At 38.2% G+C, this 20,266-nt stretch overlaps 1 protein-coding gene across 2 annotated transcripts in view; it reads left to right on the top strand.

The window, feature by feature from the left end:
• The window catches only part of MAGT1 (magnesium transporter 1), a 62,587-nt gene that overhangs the window by 3,076 nt on the left and 39,245 nt on the right, over positions 1 to 20,266 (top strand). For both annotated transcript variants that reach the window (XM_029930619.1, XM_029930618.1), the window contains exons 2-3: positions 10,206 to 10,375; positions 13,167 to 13,284. In XM_029930619.1, the coding sequence (XP_029786479.1) occupies positions 10,206 to 10,375; positions 13,167 to 13,284 (288 nt within the window). The remainder of the gene's footprint in view (positions 1 to 10,205; positions 10,376 to 13,166; positions 13,285 to 20,266) is intronic.

Below are 20,266 nucleotides of genomic sequence, written 5' to 3'. Positions count from 1 at the left end.
CGCCAGCATCTATAGTCTCTTGATTTGTTCATTTTAGCCACTCTGACCGGAGTGAGGTGGTATCTCAGTGTGGTTTTGATTTGTAGTTCCCTGATGTGGAGTGACGCTGAGCATCCTTTCATGTGTCTCTTGGCCAACTTGATGTCTTTGGAGAAGTGTCTGTTCATGTCTTCTGCCAATTTCTTCACTGGATTATTTGCTTTTCAGGTGTGGAGTTTGGTGAGTTCCTTGTAGATTTTTGATACTAGCCCTTTGTCTGCTATGTCATTTGCAACTTTCTTTTCCCTTGCCTATTAGTTTTCTTGATAGTTTCCTTGCAGTGCAGAAGCTTTTTATCTTGATGAGGTCCCTATAGTTAATTTTTGCTTTCATTTCCCTTGCCTTTGGGGATGTGTCGAGTAGGAAATTGCTGCACTTGAGGTCAAGGAGACTGTTTCCTACTTTCTCCATGAGGGTTTTGATAAGTTCCTGTCTCACATTCAGGTCCTTCAGCCATGTTGAGTTTATTTTTGTGTATGGTGTAAGAGAGTGGTCTAGTTTCATTCTTCTGCATGTTATTGTCCAGCTCTCCCAGCACCACCTGTTAAAGAGGCTGTCTTTTTTCCATTGGATACTCTTTCCTGCTTTGTCAAAAATTAATTGGCCATACATTTGTGGGCCCAGTTCTGGGTTCTCTATTCTATTCCATTGGTCTATGTGTCTGTTTTTGTGCCAATACCATACTGTCTTGATGATGACAGCTTTGTAGTAGAGGCTAAAGTCTGGGATTGTGATGCCTTCCATTTTGGTTTTCATCTTCAATATTACTTTGGCTATTTGGGGTCTTTTGTGGTTCCATACAAATTTTAGGATAGCTTGATCTAGCTTTGGGAAGAATGCTGGTGCAACTTTGATGGGGATTGCATTGAATGTGTAGATTGCTTTGGATAGTAATGACATTTTCACAATGTTTATTCTTCCGACCCATGAACAGGGAATGTTTTTCCATTTCTTGATGTCTTCTTCAATTTCTTTTATAACTTTTCTATAGTTTTCATCATATAGGTGTTTTAGATCCTTAGTTAGGTTTATTCCTATGTATTTTATGATTTTTTGTGCAATTGTGAATGGGATCCGTTTCTTGATTTCTCTTTCCGCTGCATCATTATTGGTGTATAAGAATGCAACTGATTTCTGTAGATTGATTTTGTACCCCGCAAATTTCCTGAATTCATTAATCAGTTATAGAAGGCTTCTGGTGGAGTCGATCAGGTTTTCCATGTAGAGTATCATGTCATCTGTGAAAAGTGAAAGTTTGACTTCTTCATTGCCAATTCTGATGCCTTTTATTTCCTTTTGTTTTCTGATTGCTGATTCTAGGACTTCCAGCACTATGTTAAACAGCAGTGGTGAGAGTGGACACCCCTGTTGTGTTCCTGATTTCAGGGGGAAAGCTCTCAGTTTTGTCCCATTGAGGAGATATTAGCTGTGGGCTTTTCATAAATTGCTTTTATAATGTTTAAGTAAGTTCCTTCTATACCGACTTTCTCAAGAAATTTCTTTTATTAAGAAAGGGTGCTTTCATTTGTTAATGTGATGTGTCACGCTGATGGATTTTCAAATACTGAACCAGCCATGTAACCCAGGAATGAATCCCACTTGATCATGATGGATAATCTTTCTTATATGCTGTTAAATTTGATTTGCTAGTATCTTGTTGAGTATTTTTGCATCTGTATTCATTAAGGATATTGGTCTGTAGTTCTCTTTTTTTGTTGGGTCTCTGTCTGGTTTGGGTATCAAAGTGATTGTGGCTTTGTAGAATGAGTTTGGAAGTTTTCCTTCTATTTCTATTTTTTGGAATAGTTTGAGAAGAATGGGTATGAGCTCTGCTTTAAATGTCTGGTAGAATTCCCCTGGGAAGCTATCTGGCCCTGGGCTCTTATTCATTGGGAGACTTTTGATAAAGGATTCTATTTCTTCACTGGTTATTGGTCTATTCATGCTTTCTATCTCTTATTTGAATTTTGGTGTTGCATGTATGTTTAGGAATTTGTCCATTTCTTCTAGTTGTCCAGTTTGTTGGCATATAGTTTTTCATGGTAATCTCTAATGATTGCTTGTATTTCTAAGAAATTGGTTGTATGATATCCATTTTCATTCATGATTTTGACTATTTGGGTGCTCTCTCCTTTCTTTCTAAGGAGCCTGGCTAGAGGTTTATCAATTTTGTTAATTTTTTCAAAAAACCAACTCTTGATTTCATTGACCTGCTTGACTGTGTTTTTGGATTCTATATTGATTATTTCTGCCCTGATCTTTATTTTTTCTTTTCTAATGCTGGATTTCCGGTGCTCTTGCTGCTCCCCTTCTAGTTCCATTAGGTGCTCTGTTAGATTTAGAATTTGCACTTTTTCTAGCTTGTTGAAATAGGCCTGGTTTGCAATATACTTTCCTTTTAGGACTGCCTTTGCTGCGTCCCAGAGAGTTTGAGTTATTGTATTTTCATCTTCATTTGTTTCCATATATGTTTTAATTTCTTCTTTAATTGCCTGGTTCACCAAATCATTCTTTAATAGGGTGGTTTTTAACCTCCACATTTTTGGAGGTTTTCCAGACTTTTTCCTGTGGTTAATTTCAATTTTCATAGCATTGTGATCTGAAACTGTGCATGGTCTGATCTCAATTCGTTTGTATTTATGGAGCGCTGCTTTATGCCCCAGTATGTGATCTATCTTGGAGAATGTGCCATGTGCACTCGAGAAGAAGGTGAACTTCCTAACTTTAGGATGCAGAGTTCTAAATATATCTATCAACTCCATCTGTTCCAATGTGTTGTTCAGGTCCATTGTTTCTTTAGTGATTTTCTGTCTGGTTGATCTGTCCATTCCTGCCAGTGGAGTATTAAAGTTCCCTGCAATTTGCACATTCTCATCAATAAGATTGTTTCTGTCTGTGATTAATTGTTTTATGTACTTGGATGCTCCAGAATTTGGGGCATAGATGTTTATAATTGTTAGCTCTTCCTGATGGAGAGACCCTGCAATTATTATATAATGTCTTTCTTCATCTTTAGTTACTGCCTTTACTTTAAAGTCCAGTTTGTGTGACATAAGTATGGCTACTCCGGCTTTCTTTTGGCGTCCAGTCACATGATACGTATTTCTCCATCCCTTTACTTTGAATCTGAAGGTGTCTTCAGGTCTCACATGAGTATTTTGTAGACACCAAATAGATAGATTTTGTTTTTTTTAATTTATTTTATTTTTAACAAAATTTTTAAAATGTTTGTTTTATTATTGATACAGAGAGAAACAGAGCATGAGTGGGGGAGGGGCAGAGAGAGAGCGAGACACAGAATCTGAAACAGGCTCCAGGCTTTGGGCTGTCTGCACAGAGCCTGACACGGGGCTCAAACCCACAAACCATGAGATCATGACCTGGGCTGAAGTTGGACGCTTAACCGACTGTGCCACCCAGGCGCCCCAGATTTTGTTTTATTATCCATTCTGCTACCCTGTGTCGTTTGGTTGGAGCATTCAGTCCATTTACATTCAGTGTTATTATTGAAAAATGTGGGTTTAGATTCATTGTGTTCTCTGTAGAATTCATGTTTGTAGTGGTGTTTCTGGTACCTTGTCTTCTTTGCAACATTTCCCTCATAAAGTCCCTCTTGGATTTCTTGTACGGGTGGTTTGATGGTGAAGAATTCTCTCAATTTTTGTTTATTTGGGAACACCTTTATCTCTCCTTCTATTTTGAATGACAGGCTCGCTGGATAAAGGATTCTTGGCTGCATGTTTTTTCTGCTCATCACATTGAAGATTTCCTGCCATTCCTTCCTGGCCTGCCAAGTTTCAGTAGATAGGTCTGTAACCTCTCTGATAGGTTTCCCTTTGTACGTTAGGGCCCTTTTCTCTCTAGTTGCTTTCAGAATTCTCTGTTTATCTTTATATTTTGCCAGTTTCACTATGATATGTCATATTGAGGGTCGATTCAAATTACGTCTTAAGGGGGTTCTTTGTGCCTCTTGAATTTGAATGTCCATTTTTTCCCCCAGATTTGGGAAATTCTGTTATAATTTGGTCTTGTACCCCTTCAAGACCTGTTTCTCTATCTTCCTCTTCAGGAATTCCTATGATATGGATGGTGTTCCGTTTGATTGTATCACTCCAGTCTCGAATTCTCCTTTCCTGCTCCTGGATGAATTTCCCTCTTTTTTTCCTCGGCTTTCTCTGTGCTATAACTGTGTCTTCTAATTCACCTATTCTTCTTTTTGCCCCTTCAGTCCATGAGGTGGCTGCTTCCATTTTATTATTCACCTCATTTATATCCTTGTTTACCTTGTCACAGCTATTTTGAAAGTCCCTAGTCATTGTATCAGTAGCTACTCTGATGCTTTTTTTCAAGCCCAGCGATTATTTATATGACAATTGTTCTAAATTCTTGGTCAGTTATGTTGCTTAGATCTGTTTTGATCCGTTCTGTGGCTGTGACTTCTTCCTGGAGTTTCTTTAGGGGAGAGTTCTTTTGTTTTGTCATTTTGGCTAGTTTTCTGTCTCTTGTCAGTTTTAAAAGCTCGTTGTGCACTGTGCACCTGTTAGTATTGCTCTGTTATGGAGGCTTATTGACTGTTCCGGGCCTGTTGTTTCAGTAACTGTTCTTTTAATGGTGCCTCTCAGTTTCTCTTGTTGTGCCTTTGATTATTTTATTTCCCTACTCAGCGACATTTGGGACTCTCTGTCATGTGTACCTTGGCTTGTTTCTTGGGGTAGCCCTGAAAAGGAAAACAGACAGAGAAACACACAGGGAACAAAAGCACGCAAACGCACCGACAAGTCAAACAAACAGATTAAAAGGGGGAAAGGAAGAAAAGAAATGACGGAAGGGAGAAGAAAGAGAAGAAAAGAAGGGAAGGGAAAAATAAAGGGGGAGCAGAGACAACAAAGGACAATGGACAAAGTGTGTCACCAGTCGAGGGGAGAGATAAGGATGAGATAAGGGAGAATATATCAGGACGGCAAGAGAAAATAAAAGGAGGGAGAAAGGAAAAAGGAAAATAAAGAGTAAAAATTGAAAGAAAACTTTAAAAAGTAAAAAAGGTAATAATAAAAAATAAGTACAAAAACAAGCAGCAACTCCCCCTAGTGGATAGCATGGTTTGGTGTAGGTAGGTCTCAGGGGCTTCTCTGGGAGGCCCGCCTTGCTGGTTGAGGAGAGCAGAATGGCGGCGGCGCACCAAACTCCGCTGGAACTAAGCGGAGGGAGAGGGAGCAGTTCCTCTTGGCGCCAGCTGGGATTTGCGCTGCTGCTGCCGCCGGAGCGGAGGTGCGCTGCCGGAAACAAGGTGCATGCTCCCGCAGCCACAGCCCAAGTGAGCGGCCTGGCAGCCGCTGTTGCTGCCGCTTTGGCTGCGGCCGTCAACTCCTAGCTAGGGTCTCGCAGAGGGAGGGACCCTTTGCTCTCTGCACTGGCCGGGATTCTCACTGCTGCTGCCTGAGGGAGGTGCTCTGCCGGAAACGAGGTGTGTGCTCCCATAGCCACAGCTGGTGTTCGCGCTCCCGCAGCTGCCGCTGCAGCTGCTGCCAGCTCCCTGCCAGGATCGCGCAGGCGGGGGGCTCTTTTATCCTTGTGCCACTCGGGATTTGGGATTCCCGCTGTGCAGTGATTATATACGGAGTGAGAGTTTTTCCCTCAGTACCGGGTTAGATGTTCTTTATCTCTTCTCGAGCGAGCGTGTTCAGTGTCTCTTTCTCTTCCCTTTGTCTCTCGGGCTCTGCGCGCTTTCCCTGTGTTGGGCTGGGGCTCCCCCCTCCCCTGCCCGTCTCTGACTGGCGGGTTTTCTAATCTTCCCAGTTTGCACGCACTCACTCAGGCATCTTTGAGGTTGTCTTCGGCATGGAGCCTGCTTTAAGGTTTTCCCTCTCCCCTTCTCCACTTGTGTGCAAACACATTTTCTTGCTCTCTTTCTCAAAAAAAGAAAAGAAAAGAAAAGCAAAAACTCTCTTCTCTGCTTACTGTCTCTTTCTTTCAGTCATTATCTTCCAGATAGGTTTCCAGATCTGTTCAGTGTCTTAATTTAAGGATGGAATTGGAAATGTATTCCTTAACCAGGAATTTTATTTTACTAAAACAAATATTTTACTAGTCTAGAAACTAGTAGATGATTAACAAAAAGCTAAAAATAGCAAGAATTTTTATGAGTAAACCCTGATGGTCTAGAACACAGATACAATCAAATAAGCTTTGTGAGAACGGTAGGTGCATTTTAGAGGAATTCAGACTGGTGATGTCTAGCTTTATTACTTCTGAAATTCAGAAGAAATTTTAATGATAGGGTCAGATTTTAGTTTTGGATGATAATGGATTCCCATTTACTATTTTTCTTGAGAGAGATTTAGAGACAGTAGGAGAATTTGTAGTTGTTAAGACTTAATCTAATTTGGTAGAGCTAACTTAGATAAATATTATGCAAGCAGGTAGAGTGAAGTTAAACTATTATGTCTCTGCCTTTTCTTGGCTCTCTTCATAGCCCTAAAGTATTCATCATACTTGATTATTACTAACATGATTAGAGATATTAATTGACTTCCTGTTAGTGGGATTATTTTGTGGTCATACTAATTAAAATATTTCCAGAGAAGAGAGAGTTCGAGCTTACTTAACTTTGTTGGTAAGTATTTTAATTGTGAATAATATTGCTCCTTTTTTTGGTTTTATTTGAGTAGAATATAATGTAGTCCAAGAAGGAGGAAAATTACTTGATTGTCAAAGTCTTTCCTTATAAATGTAATTTTTCCATAGCAAACCTGTATTTTGTTTTGAATAAATATATTTAATGCAAATTAAAAACTGGATGGATATGTCTTCTGAAATGTTTTGTAAAACTGTTAGTGGAAAAATTATTTGCAATAGTTGTTTCCAAATTAATTGCTTTTTGTAGTTTCTGAATAATTCATTTGATAAACCTCCTACTTTACTATAGTTCTTTGTGGTTCTTACCAATAACTATAAAGTATTAAATAATAAATAGAAGGACATGAAGGGCATGGGAAGCATTTTAATTCCTTACTTTTGAAAGTTATGTCTTTGGAAAATAAAGGGATATCTGAGGAGTGTATAGTGGGACTTAGTGTAGATGCTGTAGAAAAACAAAATTTTTATTTCTGACCCATAGCTTTTAATATCCAAACAATGGGCTCTAGACAATGGATGAAAGGTACCCTAAGGAAGAAGTTCTACAGTACTAGAGATTTACACTGATCAAGAATGCTTTCAACTCAGGGCACCTGAGTGGCTCAGTTGGTTGAGCATCTGACTCCTGATTTTGGCTCAGGTCATGATCCCAGGGTGGTGGGATCAATCCCTGTGTCAGTCTCCACACTGAGCATGGAGCCGGTTGTGATTCTCTCTTTTCCCTGCTCATGTACTCTCTCAAAAATGAAAACTAAGTTAAAAATTTTAAATAAAAAAAAGCTTTCAACTCAAATGTGAAAAGAGAAATTCCATTAAAATCATATAGTAGAGAAGACAGTGGGCTAGTAAAAGAAGTGTCTAGAACCTGTACTTTAAAAACTATAAAACATTGCTGAAAGAAATTAAAATTGCACACATGGAAGGATATTCCATGCTCATAGACTGGAAGAACAAATATTGTTTAAATGGCCATACTACACAAAGCAACTACACATTTAATTCAATCCCTATCAAAATACCAACAACATTTATCAGAACTAGAACAGACAGTCCTAATATTTGCATGGAGCCAGAAAAGACTCCAAATAGCCACAGCAATTTTGAAAAAGAAAAATAAAGCTGGAAGTATCACAATTCCAGACTTCAAGTTCTACTACAAAGCTGTAGTAATCAAAACAGTATGGCACTGGCACAAAAATAGACACATTCATCAATGGAACAGGATAGGAATCCCAGAAACAAACCCATGATTATATGGTCAGTCTTCAACAATGGAGACAAGAATGTGTATTGGGAAAAAGACAGTCTCTTCAACAAAGGGTGTTGGGAAAACTTGACCACCTCCTTTTATTATACACAAAAATAAACTTGAAATGGATTACGGACCTAAGTATGAGACCTGAAACTAAAAATCCTAGAAGAGAGCACAGACAGTAAAGTCTGTAACATAGCTAGAGCAACATTTTTTCTAGATGTCTTCTTTATCCATACATCTATGGACATTAGGTTGTTTGCATTCCATGTCTTGCTGTTATAAATAATGCTACAGTAAACATAGGGGTGCATGTATCTTTTGGAACTAGTGTTTTTCTTTTCTTTGCGTAAATATCCAGTAGTGGAATTACTGGATCGTATGGTATTTCTGTTTCTAATTTTTTGGGAACCTCCATATGTTTTTCCACAATGGTTGCACCAATTTATATTCTCATCATCAGTAGTGCACAAGGGTTCCTTCTCCACATCCTTGCCAACACTTGTTATTTCTTGTCTGTTTGATTCTAGCCATTCTGACAGATGTGAGGTGGTATCTCAATCTGGTTTTGATTTGCATTTCCCTGATGGTTAGTAATATTGAGCCTTTTTGCCTGTGTTTATTGGCCATCTGTATGTCTTCTTTGTAAAAATGTCTATTCAGGTTCTCTGCCCATTTTTTAAAAAGTGTTTGTTTATTTTGAGAGAGAATGAGCATGAACAGGGTAGGGGCAGAGAGGGAGAGAGAATATCCCAAACAGGCTCTGTGCTGTCAGTACAGAACTTGAGGTGGGGCTTAATCTCACAGACTGGGAGATCATGACTTGAGCAGAAATCAAGAGTCAGACACTTACTGACTGAGCCACCCAGGCTCCCTTCTCTTCCCATTTTTAATCATATTATTTGGTTTTTGGTATTGGCACTGTTGAATTTTGATAGTTTTTAAAGGTATATTCTAGTTACTAATCCTTTGTCAAATATGTGGTATGAAAATATTTTCTCCTACTCTGTAGCTTGTCTTTTCATCCTTTACCATGGTATTTCCTAGAGAAAAAATTTAATTTTGATGAGGTCCAGTTTTTCTTTTTTTCCCGTTTTTATGAATCATCCTTTTTGGTTTTGGTTAAGAACTTTTTAACTATCCCATGATACTAAGTGTTCTCTCCTATTTTTTTCCTTAAAATTTTTTTTCAGTAAGTTCTACGCCCAACATGTGGCTTGAACTCACAACTGTGAGATAGTGAGTCGGATGCTCTACTGCAGGTGCCCCTTTTTAATTTTTCCTAAAATTTTAATCTTTTTAATGTTTGTTTATTTATTTTTTTTTGAGAGAGAGGGAGAGAGAAAGAGAGACATAGTATGAGCAGGGAAGGAGCAGAGAGAAAATGGGATACAAAGACTCTGAAGCAGGCTCCAGGCTCTGATCTGTCAGCACAGAGCCCAACACGGGGCTTGAACTCATGAACTGCGAGATCATGGCATGAGCCAAAGTCAGACATTTAACTGACTGAGACACCCAGGCACCTCTTCCTAAAAATTTTTTATAGTTGTTATTTTTATATTTAAGCATGTGATCCAATTTGAGTGAAGTTTTTTGTATGAAGTGTGAAGTTTAGTTCAAGGTTCATATTTTTTTCTGTGAATGTCCAGTTGCTCCAGCACTGTTTATTAAAAACGCTCTCCTTCCTTTACTGAGTTGTTTTTGTGCCTTTGTGAAATATCAGTTGGCTATACTTATTGTAGGTCTATTTTTGGGTTCTTGTTTCTGTGCCATTGATCTATGTGTCTATTCTTTTATCAGTACCACCCTGCCTTGCTTACTGTAGCTTTATAGTAAACCTTAAAATCAGGTAGAGTGATTCTTCCCATTTTATTCTTTGTTTTTCAGATTGTTTTAATTACTCCAGTTTTTTTTATTAGGTGTGTTTTGTTTTGTTTTTGATAAGTAACATCTTATACAAAAATAGCTGGTTGGTTTAACTCAACATTCTGTGGAATCTTTGGTAAATGAAAGCTTTTATGATTTTATATTTTATTTATTAGTAAATAATAAGTTAATTCACATCAACAGTGTAGTATATTATTAAATCTCATTATGAAATAATTGAATTTTTAGAATAATTATCATAATCAGCCCCAATTAGCAGATTCTATTTTAATGTCTCTCACATTTCCTACAGACGTCTGCTTGTTAGTCTTGGTTTTAAGTTGCCTCATTCAGAGGAACTTCAGATGACAAGTTGAGAGCATTAACACTATGCTCCTCCCCTTTCTTTTAGATGGTGTTATCAGAAAAGGTTAGTCAGCTGATGGAATGGACCAATAAAAGACCCGTAATAAGAATGAATGGAGACAAGTTTCGTCGCCTTGTTAAAGCCCCACCAAGAAACTACTCCGTTATTGTCATGTTCACTGCTCTCCAACTTCACAGACAATGTGTCGTGTGCAAGTATGAACTTTCAACTATACTTTAAAATTAAATAACATAAGATTTTAACCATTTCTCAATCCCAGAAGAACCAAATTGGTTCAGTGGGTACGTAAAAAAATTAATATCTGTATCTTACTTAGGATGTCTGTAGTAACACATAATACTACTGCCCTTTTACAGTCATTTCTTAGTTTCCCAGATTAACGGGGGGAACAAAGAACAAAGATAAAGTATTGTGGTAGCCATGATAGGAATAACATAAAAATGGAATCATCATCTTATAAATTGGTGTCAACTTATTTAAATGTATGCTAATAGCATTTATGTATTTTATTATTTGTAAGTGCTTTTCAATTTCATACTCTTAATTTATACAATAACCCCAGAAGGTAAGTTAAGCAAGTATTCTGTCATTTATGAAGAAACAAATTCCAAAATTTTTAAACTGGTTTACCCAAAGCTAGAGATAATTATTAATGCACTAATGGTCACTTCATCCAAATTTGGAATTACAAGAGAACATTTTTAGAAAATTAAGATGTATGATTTAGATATGCTTTCTTTTTCTTAGATTATTTTGTTGTGGCTATAAACCTTGGAAATGGAGACAAATCTCAGTTAAACTTTAATCAAACAGTGGTGTATTGATTTTATTTTCCTGTTTCTGAATGATCTGAGGAACAAAGATTGATATTTCTTTAAACAGAAGGACTATATTTCTTTAAACAAAATTAAAAATAGTAGGTACAAAAAAATAGAACAGCTTTGGCTTTTTGGTGTTTTTTTTAACTTATATTTGAGATCAATATGGTCTGGAAATTCATTTTAAATGAAATGACAAAGCTATCCTGTGAAGAGCTAATTTAATAAAATCTTGAAGGCTTTACAAATTCTGACAGCCTGGGCCTATGTGAAGGAATAGACAAATTTTTTAAAGAATATATGTTATTTTACCCAAAGACTTAGTAACTTTTCTTAAAGGATTTTCTCCCCAGAGCTAGGAGATAGTCAAAGTGTTTGGTCCCAGTGTACTTATATTTGAGTAGATGTTATGAATAAACATAAAATCTAAAATTATTCTTTCAAAAAATTTTTAAATGTTTTTTATTTATTTTTGAGAGAGATGGGGAGACAGTGTGAGCAGGGGATGAGCAGCAAGAGGGAGACAGAATCTGAAGCAGGCTTCAGGCTCTGAACTGTCAGCACAGAGCCCGACATGGGGCTCGAACCCATGAGCCACAAGATCATGACCTGAGCTGAAGTCAGATGCCCAATTGACTGAGCCACCCTGGCACCCCTAAAATCACTTGTAAATCAATCATTTCACTCAGCAATCAGTAGTATATAAAAATATCAGAGAACAAAAACAAACTCCTTCATAATTCTGTATTAAATGTAAATTAATGGCATTCTTATTAAGCTAAGTGTTTATTAGTATCTTACCTTCTATAATACCAAATTTAATATTAGCTCACATTTTCCTAAACTCATTCAAAAATAAAAACTAACAGCAATGTGTATAATACTATATATTTGGTGCTATCAGGATGAGAAGTGTAAGATACCTTATCTCTATAATGTGGCTGGGGAAATGAATTCCAAAAGTAAAACGTTAGCTGGCAATATAAGCAATTTATAATTAAGTAGCAAATGGATTATGTACACAATAAAGACTATAAGATTTCAGGAAGGACTTATAATAGGAAGATTGGCCAGAAGAAGAAGGGATTTGTATTAGGGCTAGACAGATGGATCAGATTTAGATAGAAGTAGGATATTTTGGTTAGAAATAACCTGTTTTAGATTGATTAATAGTAAGGCTACATAAAAGTTAGAAGACTTATTAGAACTAGATGATAAAGAACCTTGAATGACCATTGAAAGCTTAGAGACTGTTCTAAGGTAGTAGAAAAGCAACCGTGGTTTCCAAGAAGAGTAGGAATTTCAGGAGAGTAGTGATTTAGGAAGACTGATGTATATTGCAATGTAAGAAGGATTGGAGAAGGAGAAACTAGAGTCATTATTTTAATATTCTAATGTCTGATATTAAGGATCTGACTTTAGCTGATAGTAATGAAAGTCAGTGCAAAAGGATTGAGTTAAAAGATAATCACAAATGAAGAATTATCAGGTCTTGAAAACTGAAAGCATTTGGGCAATAAGAGAAGAGTCAAATATGACTTGAGGTTTCAATTAATCTCAATTCCCTAGATTCTTCTTGTCTTTCACCCTAATAATTTCTTTGTATTTTTATTTACTAAATAGCATGTTATACATTAGGTTTATAAAATGGATTACTATTATAGTCAACTTTCTCTGGAAATACTTGAACCTTGTCTTTAAATACTTAAGTGATTTAGAGTACTAAAAATATTGTACAATTAGCTGTATTTTTCCAGTGACTACTTAAAGAGCTTTGAAATAAGAAGCAGGCACAAAATATGAAGCTGAGTCAACTTTCTGTTGATATCCCCAGCACTTAGGATAAACCTTCTTTCATGCCAAAACAATGGCAATTTTCCCCAAGGTTTGTCCTAACTCTGACAGCTGAGCCTTACTACTGTGTGTTTCTCTCTCTCTCTCTCTCTCTCTCTCTCCCTCTCCCTCTCCCTCCCTCCCTCCCTCCCTCCCTTCCTCCCTCTCCTTCCCTCTCCTTCTCCCTTTCCCTCTCCTCTCTCTTACTCTCTTAAAATATTTCCCCCCTTTGGAAAAACTGCTATTGCTTCTTTGGCTTTGTTTTACTGCTGATAATCTAGATTGCTTTTAAAAATGTTTTACATGTTAACTTCACAAATCTGATTGTATGTAGGCAAGCTGATGAAGAATTCCAGATCTTGGCAAACTCCTGGCGATACTCCAATGCATTTACCAACAGGATATTTTTTGCCATGGTGGATTTTGATGAAGGCTCTGATGTATTTCAGATGGTAAGATCTTTGGCTTATTTTATTAAGTAGGGATAAGTTATAGATAAAGTAGAATATATCTTTCTCAATGGCCACAAGAACTTTTATTTATATATTCTTTATTGTCTAAGTACACTGTATATACAATGCTGTATTGCTTTCAGTTATACAACAGTGATTTCACAATACCATTCATACTCAGTGCTCAGCATGATAAGGGTATTCATCCATCACCACACAATGTTATTACAATATTATTGACTATGCTCTAATTTTCATTTCTGTAACATTTATTTTGTAACTGGAAATTTGTTCCTCTTAATCTTCTTCACCTATTTTTCCCATCCTCCCTTCCCTCTGGCAACTACCAGTTTGTTCTCTGTATTTCTTTTTTTAAAAAAAAATTCAATGTTTGTTTTTGAGAGAGAGAGAGAGAGAGACAGAGTGCAAGGGTGGGAGTGGCAGAGAGAGAGGGAGACACAGAATCTGAAGCAGGCTCCAGGCTGTGAGCTGTCAGCACAGAGCCTGATGTGGAGCTCGAATCCATGAACTGTGAGGTCATGACCTGAGCCAAAGTTGGATACTTAACTGACTGAGCCACCCAGGCGCCCCTGTTCTCTGTATTTCTGAGTCTGTTTTTGTTTGTTTGTTGGTGGTTTCTAGGTTCCACATATAAGTGAAGTCATGTGGTATTTATCCTTCTCTGTCTGACTTTTTTCACTTAGCATAATACCCTCCAGTTCCGACCATGTTATTACAAATGACAAAATTTCATTCTTTTTCATGGCTGAGTAATAATTTAGTGTGTGTATATGTGTGTGTATGTATACATATGTACATACATGTCATATCTTTTTTTTTTTCAACATTTATTTACTTTAGTGAGACAGAGAGAGACAGAGCACGAGCAGGGGAGGAGCAGAGAGAGGGAGACACAGAATCTGAAGCAGGCCCCAGGCTCTGAGCTGTCAGCGCAGAGCCTCACACGGGGATCAAAATCACAAACTGTGAGATCTGACCTGAGCCGAAGTCAGAGCATAACCGACTGAGCCACCGAGGCGCCCCAAGTTTTATCTTTTATATCCATTCATCTATCGATGGACATGTGGGTTGCTTCCTATATTTTTGGCTATTATAAATATCTCTGCAATAAATAGGAATGCAAATATCTTTTCTAATTAATGTTTTTATGTTCTATGGATAAATATTCAGTAGTGCAATTCTTGGATCATATGAGATTTCCATTATTAATTTTTTGAGGCACCTCCATACTGTTTTCTAAAGTGGTTGCACAAATCTACATGTCCTACCAAAAGTGCACAAGGGACCCTTGTCTTCACATCTTTGCCAACACTTGTCATTTCTTGTCTTTTTGATTCCAGCCATTCTGACAGGTGTGAGGTAGTATCTCACTCTGGTTTTGGTTTGCATTTCTGTGATGATTAGCGATATGGAGCATCTTTCATATGTCTATTGGCCACCTGTATGTATTCTTTGGAAAAATATCTATTCAGGTTCTCTGCCCATTTTTTAATTGGATTGTTTGAAGGTTTTTTAGTGTTATGTAAGTTCTTTATATATTTTGGATATTATCCCCTTATCAGTTATATCATTTGCAAATATCTTCTGTTCAGTTAGGTTGCCTTTTTGTTCTGTTGATGATTTCTTTCACTATCAAAACTTTTTATTTTGGTATAGTCCCAATAGTTTATTTTTTATTTAATTTCCTTTGCTTGAGGAGACATATATATCAATATGTTGGTATGGCCAATGTCCAGGAGATTACTGTGTATGTTTTCTTTTACATATGTGGTTTCATGTCTCACATATAGGTCTTAGGACTGCTTTTGCAGTGTCCCAAAGATTTTGGACTGTTATTTTTCCATTTTTATTGTCTCCATGTATTTTTTAATTTTCTTTTTGATTTGTTGACCCAGTGGTTGTTTTAGGCCCCATGTGTTTGTATTTTTTCTAGTTTTTTTCTTGTAATTGATTTCTAGTTTCATTGCATCATGATTGAAAAGATGCCTGACACCCTCCTACTGTTGGTGGGAATGTAAACTGGTGCAGCCGCTCTGGAAAACAGTGTGGAGGTTCCTCAAAAAACTATCCATAGAATTCCCTTATGAGCCAGCAATAGCACTGCTAGAGATTTACCCAAGGGATACAGAAGTGCTGATGCATAGGGGCACATGTACCCCGATGTTCATAGCAGCAATGCCAACAATAGCCAAATCATGGAAAGAGCCTAAATGTCCATCACCTGATGAATGGATCAAGAAGAGATGGTATATGTATACAATGGAGCATTACATGGCAATGAGAAAGAATGACATATGGCCATTTGTAGCAAAGTGGATGGACCTTGAGGGTGTCATGCTAAGCGAAATAAGTCAGGCAGAGAAGGACACAGATACCATATGTTTGCACTCATAGGTCTAACAGGGGAACAGGAGAGACCTAATGGGGGACCAGGGGGAGGGGAAGGGGGAAAAAGAGTTGGGGAGAGAGAGGGACAGAAAACTTGAGAGACTATTGAATACTGAAAAGGAACCAAGGGTTGAAGGGGAAGGAGGAGGGGGGGAAAGAGGTGGTGGTGACGGAGGAGGCCATTTGTGGGGAAGAGCACTGGGTGTTGTATGGGAACCAATTTGACAATAAACTATTAAAAAATAAATAAATAAATAAAAACTTTTGAATCACCACACACACAAAAAAAGAAAAGATGCCTGATATGATTCCAATCGTCTTAAATTTTGAGATTTGTTTTATAACCTAAGTTATGATCTATCTAGGATAATGTTCCATGTGCACTTGAAAAGAATGTATATTCAGCTGGGTTTTTTGGATAGAGTATCCTACATATATCTGTTAAGTCCATCTAGTCTAATGTGTTAATCAAACCCACTATTTTTTTATTGATTTTTTTGTCTCAATGATCTACCCATTGATGTCAGTGGGGATGTTAAAGTCTCTATTATTATGACTATTATGGCATTATTGTCAATATCTCCCTTTATATCTGTTATTTGTCTCATTTGTTTAGGTGCTCCTATGTTGGGTATGTATTTACAATAGTTATATTCTCTTGTTAAATTTATCCCTTTATCATTATGTAATGCCCTTCTTTGTGTCTTGCTACAGTCTTCTGCTTTGTCTGTTTTGTCTGATATAAGTATACCTGGCTATATTGCCTGTCTCCATTTTCATAGAATACATTTTCCATTCCTTCACTTTCAGTATGTATGTTTCCTTCAGTCTGAAATGAGTCTCTTATAGGTAGCACAGAGATCGTTCTTGTTTTTTATCCATTCAGTCACCATATTTGTTTTTGAGAGAGAGAGCACAAGAGAGCACACACAAATGGGGGAGGGGAAGAGGGAGAGGAGGAGAGAGAATCTTAAACAGGCTCCCCACCCAGCACAGAGCCCAAAGGCAGGGCTGGATATCACAATCCTGAGATCCTGACCTCAGCCAAAATCAGGAGTCAGACACTTGGGGCACCTGGGTGGCTCAGTTGGTTAAGCGTCTGACTTAGGCTCAGATCATGATCAGATTCAAGGTTTCAAGGGTTTGAGCCCTGCGTTGGCCTCTGTGCTGATAGTTCAGAGCCTGGAGCCTGCTTCAGATTCTATGTCCCCTCCCTTGCTCATGCTCTGTCTTTCTCAAAAGTAAATAAACATTAAAGGGGAAAACAATTTTTTTAAAATTATTTTGAGAGAGAGAGAGAACGTGAGCAGAGGAGGGTCAGAGAGAGAGGGAGACACAGAATCTGAAGATAGGCTTCAGGCTCATGAGCTAGCTGTCAGCACAGAGCCTGATGTGGGGCTCGAACCCACAAACTGTGAGATCATGACCTGAGCCGAAGCGGACACTCAACCGACTGAACCACCCAGGCACCCCATAAAGAAAAAAATTTTTTTAAAGAGTCAGATGCTTAACCGACTGAGCCACCCAAGTGCTCCACGATATGTTTTTTGATTAGAGCATTTAGTTCAGTTAGAGTAATTACTGATAGGTATGTACTTAGTGCCATTTTTTTTCTGGTTGTTTTTGTAGTTCTTCTCTGTTCTTTATTTTCTTTCTTCTCTTTCCTTGTGGTTGGACTATGACAGCCTGTGTTATCTTTTTTTTTTTTTAAGATTTTGTGTATCTCTTGACTAATTTTTGTAGCTATAATTGATTTTACTTCTTTTGTGTTTTAACTTCCATGCTGGCTTTATAAGTGATTAATCTACTGCCTTTACTGCATTTTTGCTTTCACCTTTGAAATTTCCTCATTTTATAATTTTCTTCTAGTTTTGACCTTTTTCTACTTAAAGAATGCCCCTTCATGATCTCACTGTTTTTGAGTTTGACCCCTGAATTGGGCTCTGCGCTGGCAGTGCAGAGCCTGCTTGGGATTCTTTCTCTGTCCCTCTCTCTCTGCCCGCCCCCCTGTTCTCGTTCTCTCTCTCTCCCTCTCTCTCTCCCTCCCTCTCTCTCTCTCTCTCTCTCTCTCTCTCTCTCTCTTAAAATAAATAAACTTTTAAAAAATAAAATAAAGAATGCCCTTATCATTTACTCTAAGTTTGGTTTAGTAGTGATGGATTTCTTTAACTTTTTTTTTGTCTTGGAAACTTTTAATCTGCTCTTTAATTCTGTTGATAGCCCTGCCCTGTAGAGTATTTTTGGTTGCTGGGGTTTTTTTCTTTCAGCACTTTGAATATATCATGTCACTCTCCCTACTGGCCTGCAAAGTCTCTCTGAAAAAAAATCAGCTGGTAGCCTTATTGGATTTCCCTAGTATGTAACTGTTTCCTTTTGCTGCTTTTAAAATTCTCTATTATTAATTTCTGCCATCTTAATTATTAGGTGTTTTTGTGTAGACCTACTTGGATTCATTTTGTTTTGGGCTTTCTGTGCTTTCTGGACCCGAATATTGGTTTCCTTCCCTATATAAGAGAAGTTTTCAGCTATTTTTTCTTCAAATAATTTTTTTCTGCTCCCTTCTTTCTTCTCCTTCTGGGATCTTGTAATGCAAATATTATTACACTTGATGATATCATAGAGGTCTCTTATGCTGCTCTCTCTTTTTTTAAAAAAACATTTTTAAGTAAAACACCATGGGGCTTGAACTCATGACCTTGAGATCAAGGGTTGCATGCTCTTGCAACTGAGTCAGCCAGGTACCCCAAGCTGTTCTCTTTTCTTTTTTATTATTCTTTATCTTTATGCTGTTCAGCTTTGTTGCTTTCTGTTATCCTGTTTTTCAGATTGCTGATCCATTCTCCTGTGTCTCCCAGTCTGCTGTTTGTTCCCTGTAATGTAGATTTTAATTCAGTTATTGTGTTCTTCAGCTTTGTCTGGTTCTTTTCGATAAGTTTGTTCTCTTTTTTGAAGTTCTCTCTGAGTTCATCTACCTTCTTAAGTCCAGTGAGTACTTTTATGACCATTACTTTGAACTCTTTATCTGCATATTGCTTATGCCCATTTTGTTTAGCTCTTTTTCTGTGATTTTGGCTTCTTCTTTTATTTGGGACACATTCCTCTGTCTCTTCATCTTGTCTACTTCTCTGTGTTTGTTTCTTTGTGGGTAGGTCACTTACATCTTCTGGTCATTTTCTTTTTCCTGGTCTTGATAGTAGTGGCCAGTGACCCCAACTGGCTTCAGTGACCTGTTTCACCTACTGCAGGTGCACTGGGCAGGGTTTGCTTCCTACACTGTTGAGAGGCCCTGCTGTAGCCCTCGTGGGCTTATTGGTGGTTGGGTCTGGCCCTAAACCTGGTTGTTTACAGCTAGGTGCTGCAATAGTTGCAGATGCAAGGAAGGGTAATGCAGGTGCTGGCAGTCAGCTAAGAGGCCCACCTTTAGGAACTGCAGGCATGCTGTTGTATGGGGTTATCCCCCCACCCCAGGGCAGGATTCAGTTTTGAGGGGTGCCAAGTTCTAACTAGGGCTGCCTGCCAAGTGCGGTGGGGCAGGAGCCACTTTGCAGGGGCACCTGCTGAGCTGTGTGTGTTGAGTGGGGCAGGTTTACAGAAGAATGCTAGAGCCAAACATGTGGTACTAACAGGGTAGATGGAGAGTGTATGAACTGGCTTCCACAAGTGTCTGAGTGTGTAGGCTAGGGATGGGCAAAGATAAAGGGTGCCTGCCAACACTTTTGTTCCCGGAGAAGTCTGCAGATCCCTGCCCCTCTAACACATGTCCTAAAATTGGTGAATAAATTTCCTTCATGTATACGACAGGTACTTTTCAAACTACTGCTTCTGAATTTCAGGCTAAGTTATTTAGTGTACTGACTCTTTGAGGACAGGGATTTGTTTTCCTTTTCCTATTTCCTTCTTGCTCTCCAGGAATTAAGCCCCACTTATTTTCAAAGCAAGATGTATGGAAACTCATCTTCCCAGTGCAGGCCTCCAGGGCCAGGGGTACCTGGTGTGGGATCTGATTAATTGTCTTGCTCCTCTATGCTTGTGATGTGTCTTCTATTTGTGGTCAGTTGTACTGGGGGCTTTGTTTCCAACCACATCTCCATTCCTCCTACCCTTTTTGATGTGGTCTTCTATGTGTGACTAGCTGTGGAAGATGTGTTCTGCTAGTCTTCAGGTCATTTTCAGAATTAATTTGCAATACATGTAGTGGCTGCCTTAATGTGTCCATGGGACAAGTGAGCTCAAGATCCCCCTACTCCTCCATCTTCCCTTGGCCACAGGAAGTTTTAAATATTTATTTTGAAATAGAGCAAGCAAGAGAGTTGGGGGGGAGGGGCCAAGAGAGAAAGGGGCGGGGGGAATCCCAAGCAAGCTCCACACTGTCAGCACACAGCCCAACATAGGGCTCTATTCCATGAACCCTGAAATCATGACCTGAGCCAAAACCAAGAGTTGGACGCTTAACCCACTGAGCCACCCAGGCATTCCAGCACCTGTACTTTTTAAAATTAAGACTTAAAAATTTTTTCCTTTAATGTTTCATTTATTCTTGAGAGAGAGAGAAACAGAGCATGAGTGCAGGAGG

The sequence above is a fragment of the Suricata suricatta genome, chromosome X, assembly GCF_006229205.1.
Source record: "Suricata suricatta isolate VVHF042 chromosome X, meerkat_22Aug2017_6uvM2_HiC, whole genome shotgun sequence".
Lineage (NCBI taxonomy): Eukaryota > Metazoa > Chordata > Mammalia > Carnivora > Herpestidae > Suricata > Suricata suricatta.
Note: the sequence above shows the minus strand (reverse complement) of the source record. Positions and strands in the feature narration are given on the sequence as shown.